Source organism: Microtus pennsylvanicus, chromosome 7, assembly GCF_037038515.1.
Source record: "Microtus pennsylvanicus isolate mMicPen1 chromosome 7, mMicPen1.hap1, whole genome shotgun sequence".
Classification (NCBI taxonomy): domain Eukaryota; kingdom Metazoa; phylum Chordata; class Mammalia; order Rodentia; family Cricetidae; genus Microtus; species Microtus pennsylvanicus.
The window spans coordinates 84,286,510-84,309,149 of NC_134585.1; the positions used below are offsets into that span (position 1 = coordinate 84,286,510).

Below are 22,640 nucleotides of genomic sequence, written 5' to 3' on the forward strand. Positions count from 1 at the left end.
CTATTCATTTGCTTATCTTGAGTCAGGGTATCTAGCCCAAAGTTAGTAACAGAGGAGAGGACGACCATGAACTTCTGATCCTCCTGCCTCCACCTCTGGAATCCTAGGACTAGAGTTCCTGTGGTGCTGGGGATGGAACTCAGGACTTGATGCACACTAGGGAAGGACTGAGCTGTGTCCCCAACCCCTCCACTGAGAATATCTAAACACTCAACACGCTGGGAGTATTGCACAGATAAGCATACCAGAGCATCATGGTGTTCGAGAAGGAGCTGTTTCCTGCTCTATCATTCCAGAGCGTGTTTATTCTACAGTCTCAACACTAAGACTTGAACTAGGAAGTCGACTCTTCTATGCCCAGGACTGGAACTCTTAGGGAGTCTTACTTTCCTCCAAGTTGTTGTTACTCTGCCTGTTCATAATCATCAACCAAATTAATAGAAAACAATTAAAGCTAAAACCTACCCCATCTAACCATGAATAAACTTTGAGTCCAGGTTTAGAGTTTTACTGGTAGAAAGAATACCAATACTTAAAGTCACTGAAAATGAACGGGAAGGAGCCACCACACTGAAAGCGGAAGTGTAGAATCTGCTATGGGCTAGGATATTGCAAATGACACAGAAGAAAAAATTAAAGATGTAACAGACTTCTTAGAAGAAAAAATTAGAAAAAATAAATCACATATTTCCCACTATATGAGTCTTACATGTGAGAAATCATCCATTCGCTAGCATACAAATTATATGTGAAGTTAAAAATCAAGGCAAAAAATGCCATCGTGGGGATGTACGCCTGTAAACCTGAAATCTCATCACTTAAGAGAGCCAGAGGCCAGAGGAGAAATGCAAGCTGGAGAGCAGCCTAGGCTACAGGTTGGGTTTTAAGTCAGCCCAAGCTACGATGAAAGACCCTACATCAAGCAAAACAAACAAAAAAATAAGCCAGCCTGGGCTGCTTAGTGAGTTCCACTTTGTGCCACAGCGTACAATCTTGTCTCAAAAAAAAAAATCTAAATAAATGAAACCTCTAAAAATGAAAAAGTAGTTAGAAAATACAAGGAGGAAGTAGGTACCCACTCCCCTCGCCCTCCGCCATTTCTGTCCTTGAACAGCCAGCGCAGTTACCCAGCGTTTCCCCGGAAGTGACGTTGCTCACCTTGCTAATTTTCACAAGGAGTTTAACCGTTCTTTGCCTCTGCTGAAGTTCAATGTCAAATGTCTGCTGTGTTTGCAGTTTAGGGATGGCTACAGTCACCTGACCACCAACTGGCTTTGAGCTGACAACGTCAAAAGAAGCCTCTATTTCAACATTCCACTCCCGAGAAGCGTTATCTACAGCACCAAGGAAGAAAAGAACACAAGCTAAGCATCGTTCCTGCACGCCCCAGGATTCGCCAAAAATAGGCAGGAGCAGCAGCTGTCGGTGAGTGATCCCCGAAGCTGCCACAGAGGAAGCTAAGAGGAAACGTTTTTTTCATCTGCAGAGTGGAATCTTTTGTTCTAAACAACCAGAACTGTGCATTCTATACCGACTTGTGGTAGCAAGAGAAAAGGAACTGGAGTTCAAAAAAACTTAAGTACCCAGTAAGTTTTAGGATATAATCAGAGTACCATGGAACCCCGTCTAGTCGTCAGAGTGGGACCTGTATCTAGAACACAACTTCCTAGCACATCTCTTCAGGAATCTACAAGTCACCAGCTCCTAAACAAACCTTCGATCCTCAGCTCTCTTGCAGGCAAGATAACTTTTGGAGGCAAGAACAGAAGGCAAGGGCAGCAGGCACCCCAGAATCCGGCACAGCACTGTCCCTCCCTGGGGTCTTCTACCCCATTCTCACACTCTAGGTAGGCAAGGCTGGCCTACGGTGTCTATGGGGCTCTCCTTGGGCTACGGCCTCACTTACACTCTATGCCTGTGCAGAAGGGATGGCAGATGCTTTTGGTCCTGTGACCTCAGCCAGGAAGGCAGTCCAGAGGAGACAAGGATTGTGGTTCTAAACAATGAGCCATTTCAGGGTTTTCCCAGGGCCAGCTCATACATTCATGCAGGTTCTTCAAAGGAAGGAGGGAAGAAAAAAGAAGAGAAAGAGCAAGAGAAAGGGAAGGAGGAAGAGAGAGAGAGAGGGAGGGAGGGAGGGAGGGAGGGAGGGAGGGAGGGAGGGAGGGAGGGAGGGAGGGAGGGAGGAAAGAAGGAAGGAAGGAAGGAAGGAAGGAAGGAAGGAAGGAAGGAAGGAAGGAAGGAAGGAAGGAAGGAAGGAAGGACGGACCAACCAACCTTGTGTCTGGCCTGCATAGGAATCCATAGTAACACCAAGCAGACATACCCCCATTCAAAGGGTCAAAAAGGCATTAAGGCTTCTCTAGTGCACGCGCAACAGCTTTGACTGAAAAATCTCTAAAGAAAACTGAGAGTGCAACTAAGAAGAGGGAGAGCATTTGCCTAGGATGTGTGAAGTCTGGTCCAGCACAGAAGAGAAGAATTCTCCACCGGGAAATTCCTTAAGCCTCTGGGCTTTGCCTCCCAAGTGCTAGGATTAAAGGTAGTGATAGTGCACACCTTTCATTTCACCATTTAGGAGGCAGAGAGAGAGAGTAGGATCTCTGTAAGCTCGAGGCCAGCCTGGTCTACACAGTGAGTTCTAGGACAGGCTCCAAAGCCACAGAGAAACCCTGCCTCAAAAAAAAAAAAAAAAAAACCAAACAAACAAAAAAACAACAACAGCAAAAGAATTACAAACAGGCTGGTGAGACAACTCAGTGGTTAAGAGTACTGACTGCTCTTCCCGAGGACTAAGTTTGGATCCCAGCACTCAGATCAGATGAATCACAACCCCTACAATTCCAGTTCTAGGAGACTGGACACCCTCTGGTTTTCAGGGGCACCTGCACACATATGATGCACATAACCTCATGCAGATACACATATATACACAATTTTTAAAATCTTAAAACAAAAAAGACAAGCATGGAGGTTTGGGCCTTTAATCCCAGCACTCAAGAAGTGGAGGCAGGCAGATCTGTGAGTTTGAAGCCAGAGTGAGTTCAAGACCAGCATGGTCTCCATGGTGAGGGCTGGGGCAGATGGGGCAGATGGGGCAGATGGGACTGCAATGATGACTTAGTGGGCAAAGTTCTTGCCACCCAGGTGTGAGGACCTGAGTTTGAATTCCTAAGATTCTGGGAAAGCCGGGTGCTCTAACATACATCTGTAACCCTTAGTGAGACTGGGCATGGAGATAGGAGACTCCTAAGCGGCTGGAGGCTAGATACCCTGACATATACGGCAGCCGACAAGAGTCTGAAAGAGAATGGAAGGCAAAGACCCAGCGCTGTCTTCCGACCTCCAACTCTGAGCTCCAGTGAGAGGGAGGAGGCCAAATGGCATCCAGGGCTTAATGACAAAGAAGGAAAGAGAAGCTGGGAGGCAGGAGCTGGTCGGCAATCAGTGATTCATGCTTGTGTTAAGGGGGGTGTTTTATCTCATTGGCAGAAAAGCTGTGCAAAAGCAACTGCCTTGACTTTCTCCTGCTGATTCCCTCCCTGCCGCCCTCCCACGCTGCCCTCCTGAGCCTTTACTAGAAAATGAGAGGCTAGAGGGAAAAGCAGTCCTGTGCATTTAAAGACGACATGATGACGCCACCCCGCACTCTCTGAATCACGGAATGTGTAAACTCCGACACCACTCCACGGTCCCCACATCTTGGAGCGCGTAAGCTCAGGCACCACACATTTTCCCAGACTCACACTAGATATACAAGACAGATCAAGCTGCTGTTTTTCAGGAAGCTGCCAACTGCGCTGGCCAGAAGGGCAGGCTCACGGCTGATTAGCACCACCCTGCCCCCTGCTTCACCAACAGGCAGAGCTCCTTGGCTATTGAGAGGAAATCTCAAGCTGAAACTGAACTGAACTGAAAGCAAAACCCCAAAGGCAAAATAAGGACAAGCCAGCAAGACTGTAGTGTACCTGAGTGACCAGTCGGCTCGCGAGAAGAGAGCCGGCATGCAGAAGACTGCTCCTGCAGCCTAAAATGGATGACGCTATTTTAGAGGAGCGCAATGGCATTTTAGGGGGAAAGTAATTCAGAAAAGAACAACCAAGAAAATCCAAAGGAACAGATAGATACTGTCAATGGCTGCCTGCCAACCAGATGCTCAGCAGGACTGACACAGGTTTGCCGTGTTTTTACATGACGTTTTCCAAACGAAGTTGCAGTAAAGAGCAGTTGTACACTCTTTACACATAGGGTCCATCACAGGCCACGGACGAGCTGAGAGGACAGCCCACTCCTCCACCTCATAGTCAGGTCATCTAGAAAGAAGGAGGGGACTGAGGCAGCACCTCTTTGTGGGCAGCGCAGGGGTGGAGCACAAGACAGAGACCAACAGCCCTGCTCAGCTCAGTAGGTCCAAAAGCAGGCTACAGAGATGCCTGGTGGGTAAGAGCATTGCTGTGTAAACAAGAGTTCAGGTCCTAGCATCAACATACAAACTGTAACCCCAGGGAGGCAGAGGCAGGCGGATCTCTGTGAGTTCGAGCCCAGCCTGGTCTACAAGAGCTAGTTCCAGGACAGGCTCCAAAACCACAGAGAAACCCTGTCTCGAAAAACCAAAAAAAAAAAAAAAAAAAAAAAAAAAAAAAAAAAAAAAAAAAACCTGTAACCCCAGTGCTGCGGGAGCAGGTTGGAGACAAGAGGATGGCCGGAGCTTGCTGGCTACTGCGTAGCTCCGGTTTCATGGAGAGACCCTCCCATCTCAAGTGAGTTAGGAGAGAGAGAGAGAGAGAGAGAGAGAGAGAGAGAGAGAGAGAGAGAGAGAAGAACCTCTGCATGGCACACATACATATTCTCATACCATAGACATACTCACTAAAAGACACTTAGACACAAATAAATACATATTATAAATACAAAATTAAGAACAACTAAGTGCGAAAACAAGGAAACTGACCATGGAAAAGCAGCTCTGAGAATGCCTCAGTCATAGTATCTCTTGGAGTCAGTGGTGGGGAAGGGTGGCTAGGGCAGGGGGAACTCTCAAGTCTGAGGCAGCTTGGGCAACAGAGGGAGCTCAAACAAACCAATCTTCCCTCCCTCCTTTCCATCCTTTCCTGTCTTTTTTTTTCCAAAGAAAAGAGAGAGAGAGAGAGAGAGAGAGAGAGAGAGAGAGAGAGAGATTCTAACAGGTATCTCCCAATACCTGTTTATACTGTAAATTTCACAACAAACCATTTGTATCTATTTCACACTAGATATTATTGCATTTATTTATACAATGGGCATGCTGCATTATTTTAAGATGTCCCTGAAAAATATACCCATATCCCAAATTAGAAACACAATTTGTGTAATAAGGAGAAGACTAAAGAAATAAAATGAGGAAATCACAATTCTTGGCTTACCATAGATTGGCAAAAACGTGAGGTAATCCAGATGACTGATGTTGTAGGCTTCAATTCTAACGTCTTTCCAGATTCCCTGAGAGGGAAAGGCAGGTCCCCAGTCCCAACTGAAGGAGCACTGCTCCTGTAATTTCAAGGGAAGAAAAAGAGAGGTACGTTCTGGTTACTTAAAAAATTAAACACTGGAAAACTCTTTTCCAGAGAAGTGGTCAGTAAGAGCTGACTGTAAGACACGCATGTGTGGAAATGTCATGGCGCATGCTAAACAAAAGACTTAGTAAGAAAGGAAAGATTCTGTCTTTAAAATATTATATACACATTCATATATAAGTTTACTAAAGACACCATAGCAAAACACCGGGGCTGGACAGGGGCTCTTCTGGGCTTTATCTCCTACCACCCCTCCCATCTCCTTTGGCTGCCCAAATCTCCTTACTCCAAACACCTCGTTTAACATATTCACCTTAATAATGATGACTCCAAATACAGTTACATTCTGAAATACTTGAGTAGAGAGGGTGTTACAACTTCAATATTTAGTAAGTTTGGGGCACACAGTTCATCCCCTGACTGTGTAGTGTGGTGTGTGTGTGTGTGTGTGTGTGTGTGTGTGTGTGTGTGCACATGAGTGTGAGCACACAAGCTCACAAGTCTCCCTTCTGGTGTTCGTGCCCTCCAGTGCACCCCTCTCTTGCTCATGTGCCAGATAAAGAGAACCACTTCCTGTGAACAGAAAATAGCAGAGGTGATGTCATTTCCAAAATTAGATTAGAGAAGACTGGCCCTTCGGTTTTGGACCTGGTCCCATGCTCTCTTTGGGCCAAGAGGGAAGCCAGCTGCTATGTCCTGAAGCAGCGCTGTGGGAGGCCACATGGGAGATCTGGGAACAAGATCTGAAACCTCTTGACAGCCAGGGTAAGCTCAGAACTCATCGGCCCAGTCGGACGCAGGGTGATGGCTTGATTAAAAGCCTCTGAGCTCAGGTGCCCGGCCAAGGTTCCCAACTGATAGAACAAGGGTAGTTTAGGCTGAGAAATGCTGGTTTAGTTTGCTATACATTATTATTATTATTATTATTATTATTATTTACTATACTGATTATTATTATAATAACCAAAATATCAACCTAAGTGCCAGAGTAGATTTATGAAAATCACAAAATCTAGTTATAAACTATTTTACATTCATTCTTCAAAAGCATATTACATCAGAACAACATTATTTTATTTTGCTTTTTGCTTTTCAAGTGTCACTATGGAGCCCGGGGTTTGCCCTAATCCTGTGCTCCTCCTGGATGGGCCTGAGAGTGCCAGGACCACAAGCCACCCCCCCCCCCCCAACCAAATGCTATTACTCTTTCAAGTTCTCCAGAATACTGCTGGGCCTCACCACTGTATTAAACAAAACAATGTGTGTAAGAAGTGAGAGGCCTCATTAAAAGATAAATATTAACACCTTTAAGGAATGCAACTAAAAAACAAACGCAGAACAAAACTAGCCTTAGCTCCTAACTCATTAAGTCTGAACTCAGCAGTCCTTGTTTGAGAATACCAGGCACAAAGGCAATTACTTCAGACCCGGACTGGAAGGCTACCTGTCGGAGAGATCTAATCTTATCCACCCGGCTACCAGTCTGAGAGCCAGGACACTAAAAAATCCCAATTACGACCTTACAAAGGTTCAGATTCAAATAGCAGGAGGTGATTCTGTTAAGATAACTTCTCAAGGGAGCAGGCAAAGAGAGGGTACTGGAATTCAAGTGATAAGAAAGGAATTAGGGAAAGAGACCGCCTGGGGGCAGAGGGACACCAGGAATAGGCAGGCTGTACAGGGAGAGCAGGGGAGAGGGGAACAACTGAGAACAAAGCAGAAAGCCATGCTGGTACGAACTGCCATAATGAAATCTAAAAACTTAACTTAAAAAAAAATCATATATATATATATATATATATATATATATATATATATATATATTTCAGATATAGATAGATAGATATACATACATATTCCTGACAAGCAGAAAGTTTTCTTTTACTTGTTAAGAGAAAAAATACTTCTGAAAATAAAATCCCTGACACTAAGAGCTCAGCTTTGAAAGCGAGCCCTAAAATAGGTGCCTGAGCTTGGGGGATGAAGGTGTCTGTATGCAGAGGATCTGGTCACACTACTCTCTTAAAGTTTTCTTTTTTTCACTCTGTATTTATGTCAGAGAAAGATAAATGTGCTTCTACTACAGAAAAAACAAACAAACAAACAAAGAAAAAACCCAGGTAACAATGTGGCTCCCATCCCTCATATAAGAAGCTTCTCTTTGCAATAGACGAGACCATCCCAGACAACCACAACTAGTGAAACACAGAGACCAGCTGACTAGTGTTCCCTAGGGTTCCCAGTCACACGAACACATCTACAGTACAGACCCTGCCCCTGAGACTAAGGGACAACTGAGGAAGGGGGGAAGAAAGATTGGAGGGTCCAGTTCACCCTCAAATCTGCAGGGACCAGACCCTAGAAACCTCGGCAATGACAATACGGCTTCCTAAACAAATCCCGTACCATGAAAAAACCTATAGATGTGAAAGGGTTGGTTTTCACAGGGTCCTGTCCCTCGGGTTATGAGTGACTGCTGACTGAGAGGGAGAATGAGATCCCTAATTGGCTGAACACGACACAGTTCCAGCAGGAGGAGGTGGGGTGAAGACAGAGCTCAGAGCTCTCTGGACATTAGCTGACTGCTGGTGCAGAGCTGTTGAAAGATAAAATGATAAACGACTTAAAAATATAGCTAGTCTCCTGAGGCTCTACCCCACGACGTAGGAACTCAGAGCTCCTTGTTTCTGTTTTAAGTCAAGGATTGCTGTGGTCATTTTGTCTGAAAGACCTTGCCAGCCAGCTACTCTGTGTAGAATTAATAAAGGAAGGCGGATGAAGTTGTGGAAATGCCAGTTAGGCAACCAGGGCAGCGTGCTATGCAAGAAACAACTGGACCCAGATTCAAAAAATAAAGACTGTATTGGATAATGGCAGGAACTAGAATGTAGGACCTCGTTGGAATGAAGAGGAGAGACCACTGATGCGTGCCCTAGAGGGCACCTACCTTGGTCACTCCCTCACTCTCCTCTGCCAGACGCAAGAAGGAAGCAGCTTCGTTCCACACTCCCTTCTACCACGATGTTCTGCCTCTCCACAGGTGCAGAGCCAGAGAGCGCATCTTCAGAACTGAGAACCAAAAGAAATGCTCCCCAAAACCTATTTATCTCAATCTGTTGCCACGGTGATGAAAACTGACCAGATGGTAAAGGGGAGCTGAAAAGATGGAGGCCACCGTCCGTGCTGGACAGAGGAGGAAGTAGAGACAAGAGACGCTTTATGTTGACGGAAGAAGTAGAAGGGTCAAAGAGTTGATGAAGATGATTAACATTTTCTTCTTAAAAATTAAGTGTCTCTCAGAACTCGGGAAGCAGAGGCAAGAGGATCTCTGTGAGTTCAAAGCCAGCCTGTACCACAAATGAGTTCTAGGTCCGCTAAGGCTACATAGTAAGACACTGTCTCCAAAAACAAAAACAAAACAAAACAAAAACCAGGAAAAAAACCTAAAGGTTACGTATAATTTTAATAAAATAATCACACATTAGTATAAATCCAAGTCCTGTAGAACAGACTAAACCTCAAAGAAAAATCATCTGGCCGGGCCGTGGTGATGCACGCCTTTAATCCCAGCACTCGGGAGGCAGAGGCAGGCGGATCTCTGTGAGTTCGAGGCCAGCCTGGTCTACAAGAGCTAGTTCCAGGACAGGAACCAAAAGCTACGGAGAAACCCTGTCTCGAAAAATAAAAAAAAAAAAAATCATCTGTGGGTTATACCTTTATATTCTATTTTGTAAGATCCTAGCAATAAAATACAAGAATGTCTCAGAATATTTATTTCTTGCAAACAGGTTGCTAGTCACGAGAATCACTAGTAAGTTTTCACATCTGGTAATAATTTTGATAAATATAAACGTTAAATAATTCATAGAGATGGGAATGTAGCTCAGAGGGTAGAGCTAGCTCAGGGCTCTGCCTAACACGCACAGCGGTTTCCTCCCCGGTGTCTGGTAAAAACAGACAAGGCTGTACCAATTGTAAACTCAGCACGCAGCAGAATGAGGGGGAGGATCAGAAGGTAGAGGTCATCCTTGGCTTCACAACAAGCTTGAACCTGCCCGGGGCTAGATGAGTCCCTGCCTGAAATGATAACACAATCATTATAAAGTTCTCTTATCAGCCAGCCATGGGGATCATGCCAGTAGCCCAAGATGTGGGAGGCCGAAGTAGGTGAATTGTCTCTTTCAGCACCATAGTAAGTTCTAGGCCAACCTAGAATACAATATCAAGTTCTGTGATCCAGTGTGTGTGAGTGAGTGTGTGTGTGTGTGTGTGTGTGTGTAAACTTAATTCTGAAACATACTTCAGGGAGAAAACCTAAAAGCATGAATATTCACCACAAAAACTCAGAAAATCTTTTTTTCAAATCTTCAAATCAGACTGAGGGATTAGGAGACTGAGAACTTTCCAGACGCCCCTGGAAGGAATCAAGTAAGCGCTCACACACTAGCCGCAGAGCCCATGCATTTGAAAGAGTTTTTACCTTTCGGATAAAGTTGACATGGCATTCACCTTTCTGCTCCTTTGGGGGGCAGTTTGGTGGTACGGAGTAGTTGGTGTGAGCTTTGCTCTGACGCTCAGCATATTGCACTGCTGACTGAAAGCGCAGCTGTAAGGAGTTCACGTCTCTGACCACACCAGTGATGTCAAAGCTCTGAGGAAGGAGAAAACACACAAATCCATGCAGGGGAACTAGTCTTGTGTGTAAGAATTTAGATAAAGGCAGACTACACGAGAGATGCACGCGATAACCAAATCTAGAGCTGGCCTCATTAACAGAAAGCCTCCCTCTGAAACAGAATTTAGTGGCCCAGCTTTAGTGATAATTCTACTCTCCTGGCCGAGCGTAGGCTTCTCGGCGTCCCCTGTTTTTACTGCCAGAATTATAGTCCCAGAGAAATATGCAGAGCCAAAAGTATCTTTAGCCCTGAAATATCTGCTGTGGCTTGTGCTCATGGCCTTGAGCTGCCAGGGATTCCTAGACCCTTTACGATGACCCAACTCTCTGGAATGCATAGTGTGTGTGTGTGTGTGTGTGTGTGTGTGTGTGTGTGTGTGTGTGTGTCTAAGTCATAAGTTATTTTTGCTTTCCCCTTGAAACAGAGGAAAAATGAGGATACAATTTCAGAGAGAGAAAAATCCTTTTGAAATGGTATTTCAGTGGTGATTTCCCATTAAATACTGGACGGCCAGACCACACCACCGTGGACCACGAAGCCGAAGCTGTAATTTACTTCCTCGGGGTCTGCAGATCAACCACGGGTTTGCATTGTTGTCTCTCTCATCCTACAAACAGGGCACCTGAGAAGCACGCTAACTTACTCAGTGTTTGAAAGGCCCATGGTCAATTATGTGACCAGCCTTCCCTCTTCACACCAGGACCACAGAGGCACCCTCTGTCCCTTTCTTCTGGAATCACCATGTACTTACGTATCCAGTGAACATGTTGTCCGTCTTTCCGAGAGTGACATTATTGAACAGGATTTGTGCAACTGTATCAACTCCTTCGAAAATCAACCTTACTTTCTGCCATTCACTAAGAAACAACAGAAGACTTTAGCAACATGATGTATGAAACACTAATTTAATTAAGTCTCTTTGTAAACCAGTTAAGAACTAGCAAAGTAAATATTTCACAGGAAAATATACACCTTTAGCTGGCGGCTCCCGTCAGATTTCAGAAGTCTGGGTTGGACAGATCTGTAATTTCTTTGAGCGATCCGACTCATTTTTTTCCCCATGATGTGTCAAAAAATTGTAATAAAATCAAGAGCATAGTTATAATTTCCAAATGAGTTGACTTTCCCAGCTACTGCAGAGTGCTTAGGTTACACAAAAGATATCCATCAAAGCCATTGCATTTGCTGGCACGATCCAAGGGAACACATTAAGCACCACCTTGTATCTGTGAGTGAGGATGCTGTGGCCATTACTCTGCTGGGGAGCTAAGAAGGAGAAATTGGAGAAGTCGTGGGTCCGCGGCAGGGCCAGCAGCTGTACAGGCCACGCCACCGCCACCAGCAACTTCCACAGGCACGCAGAGCAGCTGGGCCTTACTGATGAAACAAAGGAACAGACTTCCTATTCCTGAGGAAAAGAGTATCACTAGTGGAGAAGAAAATGTAATCTTTCCTCACAGGAGCAGAGACTGAAAGGCAAACGCAGGACACAGGATTATGCAGCTTCTGGGCAAAGTGGGAAACCGGAAAATGAAAAGGGGCTCTACAAAGAGAAATGTCAGGAAGAGGCTAACAAACGCAGAAATCGTGGAGCAAACATAAGGCAAGGGAGAGAAGGAGGAGGAGGCCAAACCACAACCCTGGCACAAACGCGGGAGAGGAGCCTCCGTGTTGCGTAAAGAAGACCAATGTGGGGTGGAAAGCGAGTTCCAATAGTGCGGATACGGAATGCGTGACGTTCAAAGTGAAAATGGAACTTTGTCTTTTTTTTTTTTTCCAGACAGAGTCTCAGGGAGTCCGGAGCGACCTGGAACTAACTATGTAATGGAGGGCAGGATTCTTGTGAGAAATATTTTAAGCATTATCTGGAAATGGAAGCATGACACACAGTAGCTCCATGATATTGGTCATAATATTCTAGCTTGTTTGTCAGCTCCGGGCATTATGCACACTAGGCAAGCTCTCTACCCCAGCCTGTGGCTTTAGAGTTTTAAAGAGAGAATAAGTAATAACAAAACATGACATATGTGAGATAATTTTTAAAAATTAGTAATAATGGTGGCTTCTAGACTTGCTTACATTCTGCTTCAACTAGAAATACTTGCTTAAAATAACAAAACATTACCAAAAATAATAGTTGTAATTTTCTTCATGGCCCCATGATGTAGTGTAAGGTCGAGGTCATAGTATCAGTGGCTGTTTAACATTACACAGAAAACAATAATGTATCTCTGATCTTACTAGCAATACGATAGAGCTAGGGATATAATGTAATGCGTAAGTCTCTGGATCCAATGATCACCCCTACACATGCACACGAACAGCGGTGGTGAGGGAGGCCATGGAGATACCTTAGTCAGTACTGTAGTGCCCGCCTGCACTACGTGACAGAAGGTACTACTCCTGGATTGCAGAGCCTGCACCACGTGACAGTACGGTACTACTCCTGGATTGCAGAGCCTGCACCACGTGACAGTACGGTACTACTCCTGGATTGCAGAGCCTGCACCACGTGACAGAAGGTACTACTCCTGGATTGCAGAGCCTGCACCACGTGACAGAAGGTACTACTCCTGGATTGCAGAGCCTGCACCACGTGACAGAAGGTACTACTCCTGGATTGCAGAGCCTGCACCACGTGACAGTACGGTACTACTCCTGGGTTGCAGAGCCTGCACCACGTGACAGTACGGTACTACTCCTGGATTGCAGAGCCTGCACTACAGGACCATTTGCGAGCCTCGGGCAAAGGCCTGGAGATTTAAACACACAAAGACAGAGACACGGGTCATCCTTGAAACAGGAATGCCCTAAGAATGCCATCTTTATTGTGTACCAGGGCCGCTTTTATAGGGATCCTTAACTCCTAGCCATGCGCCAGCCAAACCCACCAGAAATCGCTCTCCTGCCATCAGGAACTCCTGAGGGTCTCGTGCTCAGAGCAGCTGGAGGCTGTCTCAGAGCAGAGGAAAACAAGTTGTTTCCAAGAAATTCAGGATCTGGGGGTTTACCGCTTCCAACAAGTATGGTAAAGTTCTGGCCATGAAAATGTAAGAATCTGAGTGCAATCCCCAGACCCACATAAAAGGTGGGCACAGCAGCACTCGCCTGTAACTGCCGCACTAGGGAGGCAGAGACAGGAGGATTCTTGCAGCTCATTGGCCAATCCAGCCAAACTGGAGTGCTCAAGACTCAGAGAAAGACCCTGTCTCAAAAAGCAAAGTAAAAGTAATTGATGAAGACACAGGGCATCTACCTTTGACCTTAAACATATGCACACACACAAAGAAAAACTTCATAAAAATATTATCAATTAGTACATCCTCCTAGTTACTGGGGAGGTAGAGAGGAGGAAATGGAAGGAAAGACCTGACAGGGTTTAGGTGACTCCAGTATACCCACTGGTGAAATTATCCCCTAAGACGCGCTGATAACCAGTGCCACCGTCCTCCCCTAGAAAACAAAACATGACTGCATAGTCACTTCAATGACGCAATGGTCTAATCTGATTGAACTCTGATACACAACCTGAGCAGACAAATGTCAGAAAAGGAAATAAAAGAAAATCTCAGGTAACAATATAATCTCTACAGAGAGGGAATAAATGATATAGAGCATGCAAACATATACACACCTGACGTTAAAGGGGATTTTAAAGTCCGTGCTGTAGGTCCAGTTATCTAAGGAAATCCACCTGTAGCGAAGGTCATTAAACCTGTAGTAAGGATCCTGGTGGTACAAGAGAAACATTAAGATCACTAGATATGCTAAAAATGAACAGATAAAATAGAAAACAAACAAAGGCTCTTGATAACCTAAAAATTAATGACCGCTTGGCCTAGGTGTATAAAAAACTAAGTCAGGTCATTAACACTAAGAATTTGGGCCATAGATCAGGCTAGCCAGTGGTGGGATGCTTGTCTAACACGTACAAGGACCCGAGTATGGTGCCCAGCACTGTTAAACACCCAGGATGTGGGCAAAAAAAATTTCCAGAACTATATCGGAAATTAAAGAGATCTGGGATACAAATAATATGATCATCATCAAAGAACATGTCTAGAGACAGGTGCTGGCTCTCTGTGTATGCTGGCTCTCTTTGTATCGGTTGGTTTTTATTTGATACGTGTGTGTGCTCATCCATGCACCACAACACGTAGGTGGAGGTCAGAGGACACCGTGGGAGAGTCAGTTCTCTACCTCCACCATGTGGGTCCCAAGGGCTGAACTCAGACATCAGGCTTGGGAGAGAGCACCTTTATCCACTGAACTGTCTCAATGGCCCCACGCCCCTTTGAAAACCAAGCTCAGAACCTCCACAGTATCGCTAGCAAATGAAAACCAGAAGCCTTGGCACACACAGCCTTCCTCTCTCACGGCCCAGTTCTTCCGTCATTGCTGCCACTACCCACGATGGCCTCCAGGGGGAGCCCATCTCCTCCACTGCCCGACGTTCAGCAAAACTCCCATTCCGTGGAGACCTTAAGCATTTCCAAATTTCTTTTCGCCATGCTTTCCCAAGAGAGCACGGAAAAGGCCTGGGTGTGGTACACTCACTGCCAAACTCAAAAGATTCAGCTTTCCCGTAGCATCCGTGTGAGCCGTCTGCAACACGTGCTCGAGTCTGTGTGGTAGCCAGCCAACAAGGGCCATGTGCTCATAACTAAAGGTTGTGGAAATGGCTTGCTGCAAAGGCTTGAAGATCTCAATTTGATTTCCCAGCAGGCCCACACAAGCTGAATAAAGGGACTGGAGAGATAGTCCAACAGTTAAAAGCACTTGTTACTTTACCAGAGGATCAGGATTTGATTCCCAGCCCTCAGATAGTGGCTCACAACCATCTGTAACTCCATTTCCAAGGGATTCTGAAGTCCCTGGGCACTGGGCACACATTTGGTGCACAGGCAGGCATACAGGCAAAACACTCATACACACAGAATAAAAATTTTAAATCTAATGATTTTTTTTTTAAAGGACAAGGAGTCAAACTTCACATGGGCTACTGACATAGCAGATAGCACAGTCACAGTCTGCCTGCCTAGCATACAAGGAAAAGCTATTTATAGAAACCTATAATCTAGTGCGAGGGGCACTTTGTTCCCTACATTTGGGAGGCAGAGACAAGAATATCTCTGGGGTCTACAAAAGTGTGTTCCAGGAAAGCCAGGACTGTTACACAGAGACACATTGTCTGGGGGGGAAAAAAAGGAGGAGGAGGAGGAGGAGCAGGAGGAGGAGGAGGAGGAGGAGGAAGAGGAGGAGGAGGAGGAGGAAGAGGAGGAGGAGGAGGAGGAGGAGGAGGAGGAGGAAGAGGAGGAAGAGGAGGAAAAGGAAGAAGAGAAGAGAAGAAAAGGAAGGAAGGAAGGCAAGCAGAAAGAAATCTATTATCTAGAACAATCAGTAATTGTAGCTCTACTTTTCAAATCTATTGCACTGGGGCTGGTGAGATGGCTCAGCAGTCACTAGTTCTTACTGCTCCTGCAAAGGACCCAAGTTTGGTTCCCAGCACTCACACCAGGTGGCTCACAACCAAACATGACTCCAGCTCCAGGGGAGCCAACACCCTCTTCAAGCCTCTTCAGGTTCCTGAAGACAGGTGATACACATAATTTCACAAAAGTGCATGCATGTACACACACACAAATAAAAATACATAAAAACACTTCCATCCTTTTCACACACGTGAGTGAACACACACACTTGCATGTGTGCATACACACACACACATACATTTTGTGCATACTCTGTTTTATTTCTTTGAGACAGGGTTTCTCTGTATATCCCTGGCTGTCCTGGAATTCACTCTATAGACAAGGCTGGCCTCGAACTCACAGAGATCCACCAGCGTGGTCGATAATGAGTTTTAGGAGAGCCAGAGGTACGCAGTGAGATCCTGTCGCAAAAAAAAAAGAAAGAAAGAGAGAGAGAAACACTGTCTCAAAAAAAGGGAAAGAATAGAAAGAAAGAAAGAAAGAAAGAAAGAAAGAAAGAAAGAAAGAAAGAAAGAAAGAAAGAAAGAAAGAGGAGGGGACCTCAATTGAGAAAATGCCTCCATAAGATCAGGTTATGGACAACCCTGAAGAGCATTTTTATACTTAATGATTGATGGGGGGAAGGCCCAGCCTATTGTGGGTGGGGGACACCCCTGGAATATTGGTCCTGGCTTCTATAAAAAGCAGTTGGGCAAGCCATGAGAAGCAAGCCAGTAATCAGCACCCCTCCATGGCCCCTGCATCAGCTCCAGCCTTCAGGTTCCTGTCCTGTTTGAGCCCCGGCCCTAACTTCCTTTGATGATAATCTGTAACATGGAAGCATAATCCAAAAAATAAACCCTTTTCTCCCCAAGTTTCTCTGGTCATGGTGTTTCATCGCAGCAAGAGAAACCCTAAGACTGGGCTGGGCGTCACTCCCTCAAGGGCAGCAACTCCAGAGTTAGAAGAAAAGCCCAGTGTCATCTAAGTTCCACCAAAATGAGAGCTGAATGACCACGCTTGACGGGTAGTGGCCATCTGGACATCTGTCCGGTGTCCCCACCCAGAAATAAACACCACAGCGTCCCCAGGGCAGCACACCAAGATCAAGGTTCCTGCCTATGGCATATCGCTCCGAAATAGGGCGGTCTGAGAAGCTGCTGTGGGAAAAAGCAAGAAGTGAGATTTAATGCTGTCAAACAGATTTTTATTTTAAGTTCTGCTTAACGATGAGGCTCTGTTACATGGCGTGTTTAAACCCCAACTAACTTGCCTCCTGTTTTGCTTCTTCTGAACACAGGACTGAGCCTTCCCTGTGAATAAACACAGAGTGAATATTTCAGGACACGGGCTGGAAGAGAAGCTTAATCATCAGCTTGTCCAAGTGTCTCTACTCAGCCCTATTTATAGCTGCACGGTGGACGTAAACCAAGACGGTTAAAAATACCAGGAAAAAAAAATACCAGGGAACTGTGAGGGCAGCTCAGCCAAGCCCCTCAACAGGCTGAGCCCCAGAAATACTGGCTATCTGACTGGCAGGGCTTGGATCCCCTGCCTGTCTCTCGGCTACTTGTAGAAAGTTACACGGTAAGCTCAAAGAAGGCAATCATGCTACACGTATTTTTCTGTATACAAACAGAATTTACAGGTTAATTTCTCCCTCTTGGATGAGTCCAATTTTTTTTTCATCTTACTGGTGTAGGGAGGTGGGTATAAGTTCTATGGCACACATGCGGAGGTCCGAGGGTAACTTGGAGCTCTTTCCTCCCACCGTGGAGGGCCCAGGGATTGAACTCAGAAAACACATACATCTTGCCAGCCATATTCCAACTTTTTGTTGTTGTTGTTTAAACTAGGCTATAAGCACAGTTAGAGAGGTGGCAGAAGTTAGCTACAAATTCAGTGGGAAAGCTCTTGTCATTCCAGACACTGGTAAGAGGACACAGAAGCAGACTATAGCCCTCCGAGGGGTTAGTGTCAAGACTTGGTGTGGAATCTCCCATGCTTAGCCAATTACTAAAAAGTTGTTCCAGGATGGTCTGAGTGAGCAGTGTCTCCAGTCACACTTCATGTGGTGGTCACACCGACTACTGTCTGGCTCTCTAGTCCATAAATACCTTCTAAACATTCTGTTCAAGCCTCTTTCTGAAATCTGTTACTAAGCACACATGGTAGAGATCAGCTGAATTTCTCCAAACAGAACACCGAGCTGTACAGGCCTCGTCGTGACATGGCATGGTGCAGCTTCCAAAAAAACCCCACTACATTGGTACACCAGTTGGCAGAGAGAAACAGGAAGATAGGGAAGCTCCAGGCTTTGGAGGGGGCAGGACAGAACACCCTACACTCAGGGAACACATCGTTCAGCATCCTTTCCCTACACTATTGACGACTGGCCTCCAAGATCACTTTCAAAGGCAGGGGAATTTCAATCTTTTGATAGTGCAACATAATGTAATCTACAAGGGTTGCTTTCGGGAACTATGCCGTCCAATTGCAAATAAGTAAATAAATAACTCATACAAAACGTCTCACAATGTTTTAAGCAAACTTTCAATTTTGTGTTAGACCATACTTATACTTACTTTTTTGTGGCCAATGTAGCTCATGCACCATCTGGACATATCTAGATATCTGGGAAAAACGATGGGAGGCTAAAGGCCCCCAGAACTGCCCTTGGAAACGTACTATACCAGGTGGTAAGACCCCATTTCTTAAGAAGCCGCAAACTTTGGTTGTAGAATATAAAGAAGAAATGGAACTGACCTGAACACTTCCCCCTTGCTGGCTAGCTTTTATAGTGCGGGAAGGCGCTGTCCAGGCTTCTGGGGGAGACCCGACTCCAGTGGCCTTACGTAGGAGCAGACCCTGCGTGCTACATTATGGACTTAGCAGATAGAACACGCCCACCGGTACAATAGTGGCATGGCAGTTCTGAAGGTAACCAGCCACTTTCTGACTGGGTTCTGAGGCCTGTTCCACAGGAGTCAATGTCTGCTTGTACTGAAAACCTGTTACTTTGCATGCTGATTAAAAACAAAGCAGGGCCAGGGAGAAGGTGCTGCTGCCACCGGCGCCCTCTGCTGAGTCTGACCGTCTGACTTCAATCCCCAGAAGCCACCAGGTGGAAGTAGAGTACTAACTGCCGCAAGGTGTCCTCTGGCCTCCACACGTGTGCCATGATGCACACACGCCCACAGGCACACAGAGCATATTCATACAAAATACATACATAAATGTGTGATTTAAAACTTTAATAAGGTAAGAAAAGGTTTTCAAAACTACACATAGAGTCCCACATGAACACATAACAAACGTGTCCATATGCTAAAATTATAGTCAAAAGAATCAGTTTTTGGTTCTTAATAAGGGGAATATATTATGAAAAAAGTCTCAGAGGCTCAGATTATATTTATCATAGTTATTCTAAACGCTAATCAAGCAACTTAACTTGGCTTCAGATTAACTGACCTGCTTTGAGCCACATTAAAAGTCTGAGTCCCGCTTAAAGTGAACAGCAGTTCAGGGACACCTCTCGTGACCAAAAGAGAGCCATGCAAGCTGCCGAGTGCTAAGCAAGCCCGCAAGTCCTCCGATCCAGTCTAGCCTCCCAGGTGGGCACACATATCTACATAATGAACATGCCTTGTTGAGTATCAGTTTATAGAGAAGGAAGCCGAGAGCTCCAAAAGGCAAAGAGAGTTTCTGAAGTCTCACACTCTTGTGCCCCATGGAATCTGCAGCAACAATAGTAGCTGGAAGATGCTGCCTGGGACCCTACCGGGTAGGTACTGTTAACATTTGCTACGGCAGAATTCAAGGCTCAAAGTCAAACAGCTGTTGAACCCCGGAACGGTGACTCACCCCAGGGAGATCTGGCTTGGCATGCTTCCTCGTGACCCAGCACTTAGGCTGGTGTCCCAGACACCACTGATAATCACAGTGTCGAGGCAAATTAAGAGCCACGAGACAACCATGTCATAGGTGAGTCCCTGAGTAAGTTATTTGTAGCTGATATTTAGCACACTTACATCATCTAAGCATGTGGTGTTGCATGTCTGTGATCTCATCACTTGGGAAACTGAGGTAGAGACATCACAGCAAGTTCAAGACTACATAGTGAGATCCAGGCCAGCCTGAACCGCAGAAGGAGATTCTGGGGTTTTTGTTTGTTTGTTTGTTTTTAAAGAGAGAGAGAGAGAGAGAGAGAGAGAGAGAGAGAGAGAGAGAGAGAGAAACAAAGCTGGGTCTGGTGGTATATGCCTCTATTCCTGGTACTAGAGAAGCTAAAACAGGAGGATTGCCATGAGTAAAAGGCAAGGCTACATAAGTTCAAGATCAGCTTCTACATAGCAAAACACTGTCAGAGGGGGAAAGAGGAAAAGAGGAGTGAAAGGAACCTTGGCTGGTCCCTTCCTTCTCTTAGAATGTATGAACACTAGCCTCTGCCACACTCTGCCACACCATGTGCCCCCCACAGGTCTAAAACAGCAAAGCCCGGTGACCTGAATTTGAGACCTGCAAAACCGGGAGCCAATGTGAGCCTTCGGTGTTTCCAAGATGACACAAGGCCAGCAGGCATGGCGGGAGAGACAGGTGATGACACTGGGGACAGGGTAGGTGACTACACAGACGTGTGGGCTCAGAAGCTGGAGAGTGGGTACCTGGGTGTTCATTCAATTACTGGGGTTTAAAAAGCAGAAATACAGGGGGCTGGAGAGATGGCTCAGTGCCTAAGAACACTTGCTGCTCTTCCAGAAGATCCAAGTCTGGTTCCCAGCACCCACATCTGACAGCTCACAACTACATGTAAGTCCAGCTCCAGGTGATCCAATGCCCTCTTCTGGTTTCTATGGCCACCACACACAGAGATTAGTATACACGCAGACATTTAAAAAGATACTTAAAAATCACAAATACGCCGGGCGGTGGTGGCACACGCCTTTAATCCCAGCACTTGGGAGGCAGAGGCAGGCGGATCTCTGTGAGTTCGAGACCAGCCTGGTCTACAAGAGCTAGTTCCAGGACAGGCTCCAAAACCACAGAGAAACCCTGTCTTGAAAAACAAATATATATATATATATATATATATATATATATCACAAATACATGTGTGCATATAACCTTTTCTGTGCTAAGTACTAATGTGCTAACATCAATGGGATGCTAAGCCAATGGAAACCACATGAAGGTTTTAATGGGGTTTATTCAGAAAATGGTGTGTTCGCCAAACTTCAGCTGCTCCATTGTCGACTTTCATCTTCACCTATAATTCTCAAAGGACCTCTACTTACTTACTTACCTTTACCCAAGGGTACATGGGTATAGACTGTGAGTCAATCTGAAACCCGTTTTTCTAAAATTCTTCTATTTGTAAAAACTGCTCCATTGACCTGCGCTCTAAATGAAAAACAAAACTCAGAGAGACCTCTTATTTTTCTACCAAAGTGAGTTCAATTTAACCATTTTCTTAGGTTACTACTATACACCAAGGGTACTACAAAGGGCAGCAGGGGGCACAGGTATAAGGACTTAGACCCCGGACTGTAGTATGACCGTGAGTGCTGGTTCTGGTTCTGGAGCTCAGGAAATGTGAGGAAAGGTGAGGAAAGATGCCCCGAGCAATTGCTAACTGCTGAAGGGTCAGGACTGGACTGTGCTGGGCCTCCTCCACAGACAGTGATGCTGCTTCTGAGATGAAGGCTGGAGAAGCGGACTAGTCAGTTTTGAACGGTCTAATTCCTAGCTTGGCCAGACTGCCTGTGGGATCCATTTGAAGGGCAGAAAACATACACAGACGTTCAGCAGGCTGACTCAGCAGATAAAGGCACTTCCCATCCAACCAGAGGTCCAGAGTTCAATCCTCAGAACGCACAGAGTAAAAGGGAGTACTAACTCCTTCAGTTGTCACCTGACCTCAATATGTGCCCCATGACTCATGACTCAACCCTGCAATAAACAAAAATGTAATAAAATTTTCTTAGAAAGAAAATGCAGGGCAGCAGTGGTGCATGCTTTTAACCCCAGCACTTGGCAGGCAGAGGCAGGCAGATCTCCGTGAGTTTGAGGCCAGCCTGGTCTACAGAGCAAGTTCTAAGACTGCCAAAGCTACACAAAGAAATCCCGTCTTGAAAAACAAACAAATAAAAAAGAAAGAAAGCAAAAAGCTTTGAAGGCCTGTCTGTCCCCCACCCCAACCCCAGCATCCACACCCCCATACCTATGCTCCCTACCCCCTCTCTGGGATGGAGAAAGTAATTATTTCTCAAGAATCACAAAGACTGGGGAAGTGAAGATGCTCGGAGCTGTTCTCAGCACAAAGTGAGCATTCAGTCATGATAGCTAGCATTTCTACTTGCATAACGATCCAGAAAACTTTCTACAACTTATCAAGTTCCAGGTTAGCATAAAATAATGGTCATAGAGTATCACTATTTGGTGGGAGGGGGAGACAGGCAAACCCAGATAAGATAGATACCTATGTGTGTCTATAAAGAAGAAATACAAGAAATTGTTAGTTCTGGTTGTTTCCGAGAAACCAGTGATCTAGAAGACAGCCATAGCCCTGGGGCTGGGAAGATGGCTCAGAGGGTAAAGGGGTGGCTGTGCTAGCCGACAGCTAGAGTTTTCTCCTAGAACCCACAGTAGAGGGGAGAACTGACTCCCTGGAGCCGACTCTCCAGCTCCATCAGTCTTTATTTAGATAAAAATTCCTGACAGTTCCTTTACTCCGATACACCTAGAGGAAGGAGATTCCACAGAGGAAACACTCAGTCAGCTTGGAGACCATCAAGGTCAATCACCGAGCCTCTCTGTAAAGACAAAGTTCCACGTAGCCGCAGCTGGGGAACGAACTACTGATACTCTTTAAGGCTCCTTTCCGTCCTACTGCTCCCATGCCATCTGTAAACAAACCCAGCTTCTGGCTCTACATTCAAGAT

The 22,640-nt window shown here is 45.6% G+C and overlaps 1 protein-coding gene across 2 annotated transcripts in view; it reads right to left on the reverse strand.

Annotated features, from left to right (window-relative positions):
• Nucleotides 1–22,640, reverse strand: part of Manba (mannosidase beta) — a 67,884-nt gene that overhangs the window by 41,445 nt on the left and 3,799 nt on the right. For both annotated transcript variants that reach the window (XR_012911382.1, XM_075981278.1), the window contains exons 2-6: nt 13,863–13,957; nt 10,980–11,085; nt 10,033–10,203; nt 5,403–5,526; nt 1,159–1,334 (exon numbers count right to left, since the gene is read on the reverse strand). Coding sequence is in view for 1 of the 2 variants with exons in the window: in XM_075981278.1 (XP_075837393.1) it covers nt 1,159–1,334; nt 5,403–5,526; nt 10,033–10,203; nt 10,980–11,085; nt 13,863–13,957 (672 nt within the window). In the remaining variant the exon portion in view is untranslated. The remainder of the gene's footprint in view (nt 1–1,158; nt 1,335–5,402; nt 5,527–10,032; nt 10,204–10,979; nt 11,086–13,862; nt 13,958–22,640) is intronic.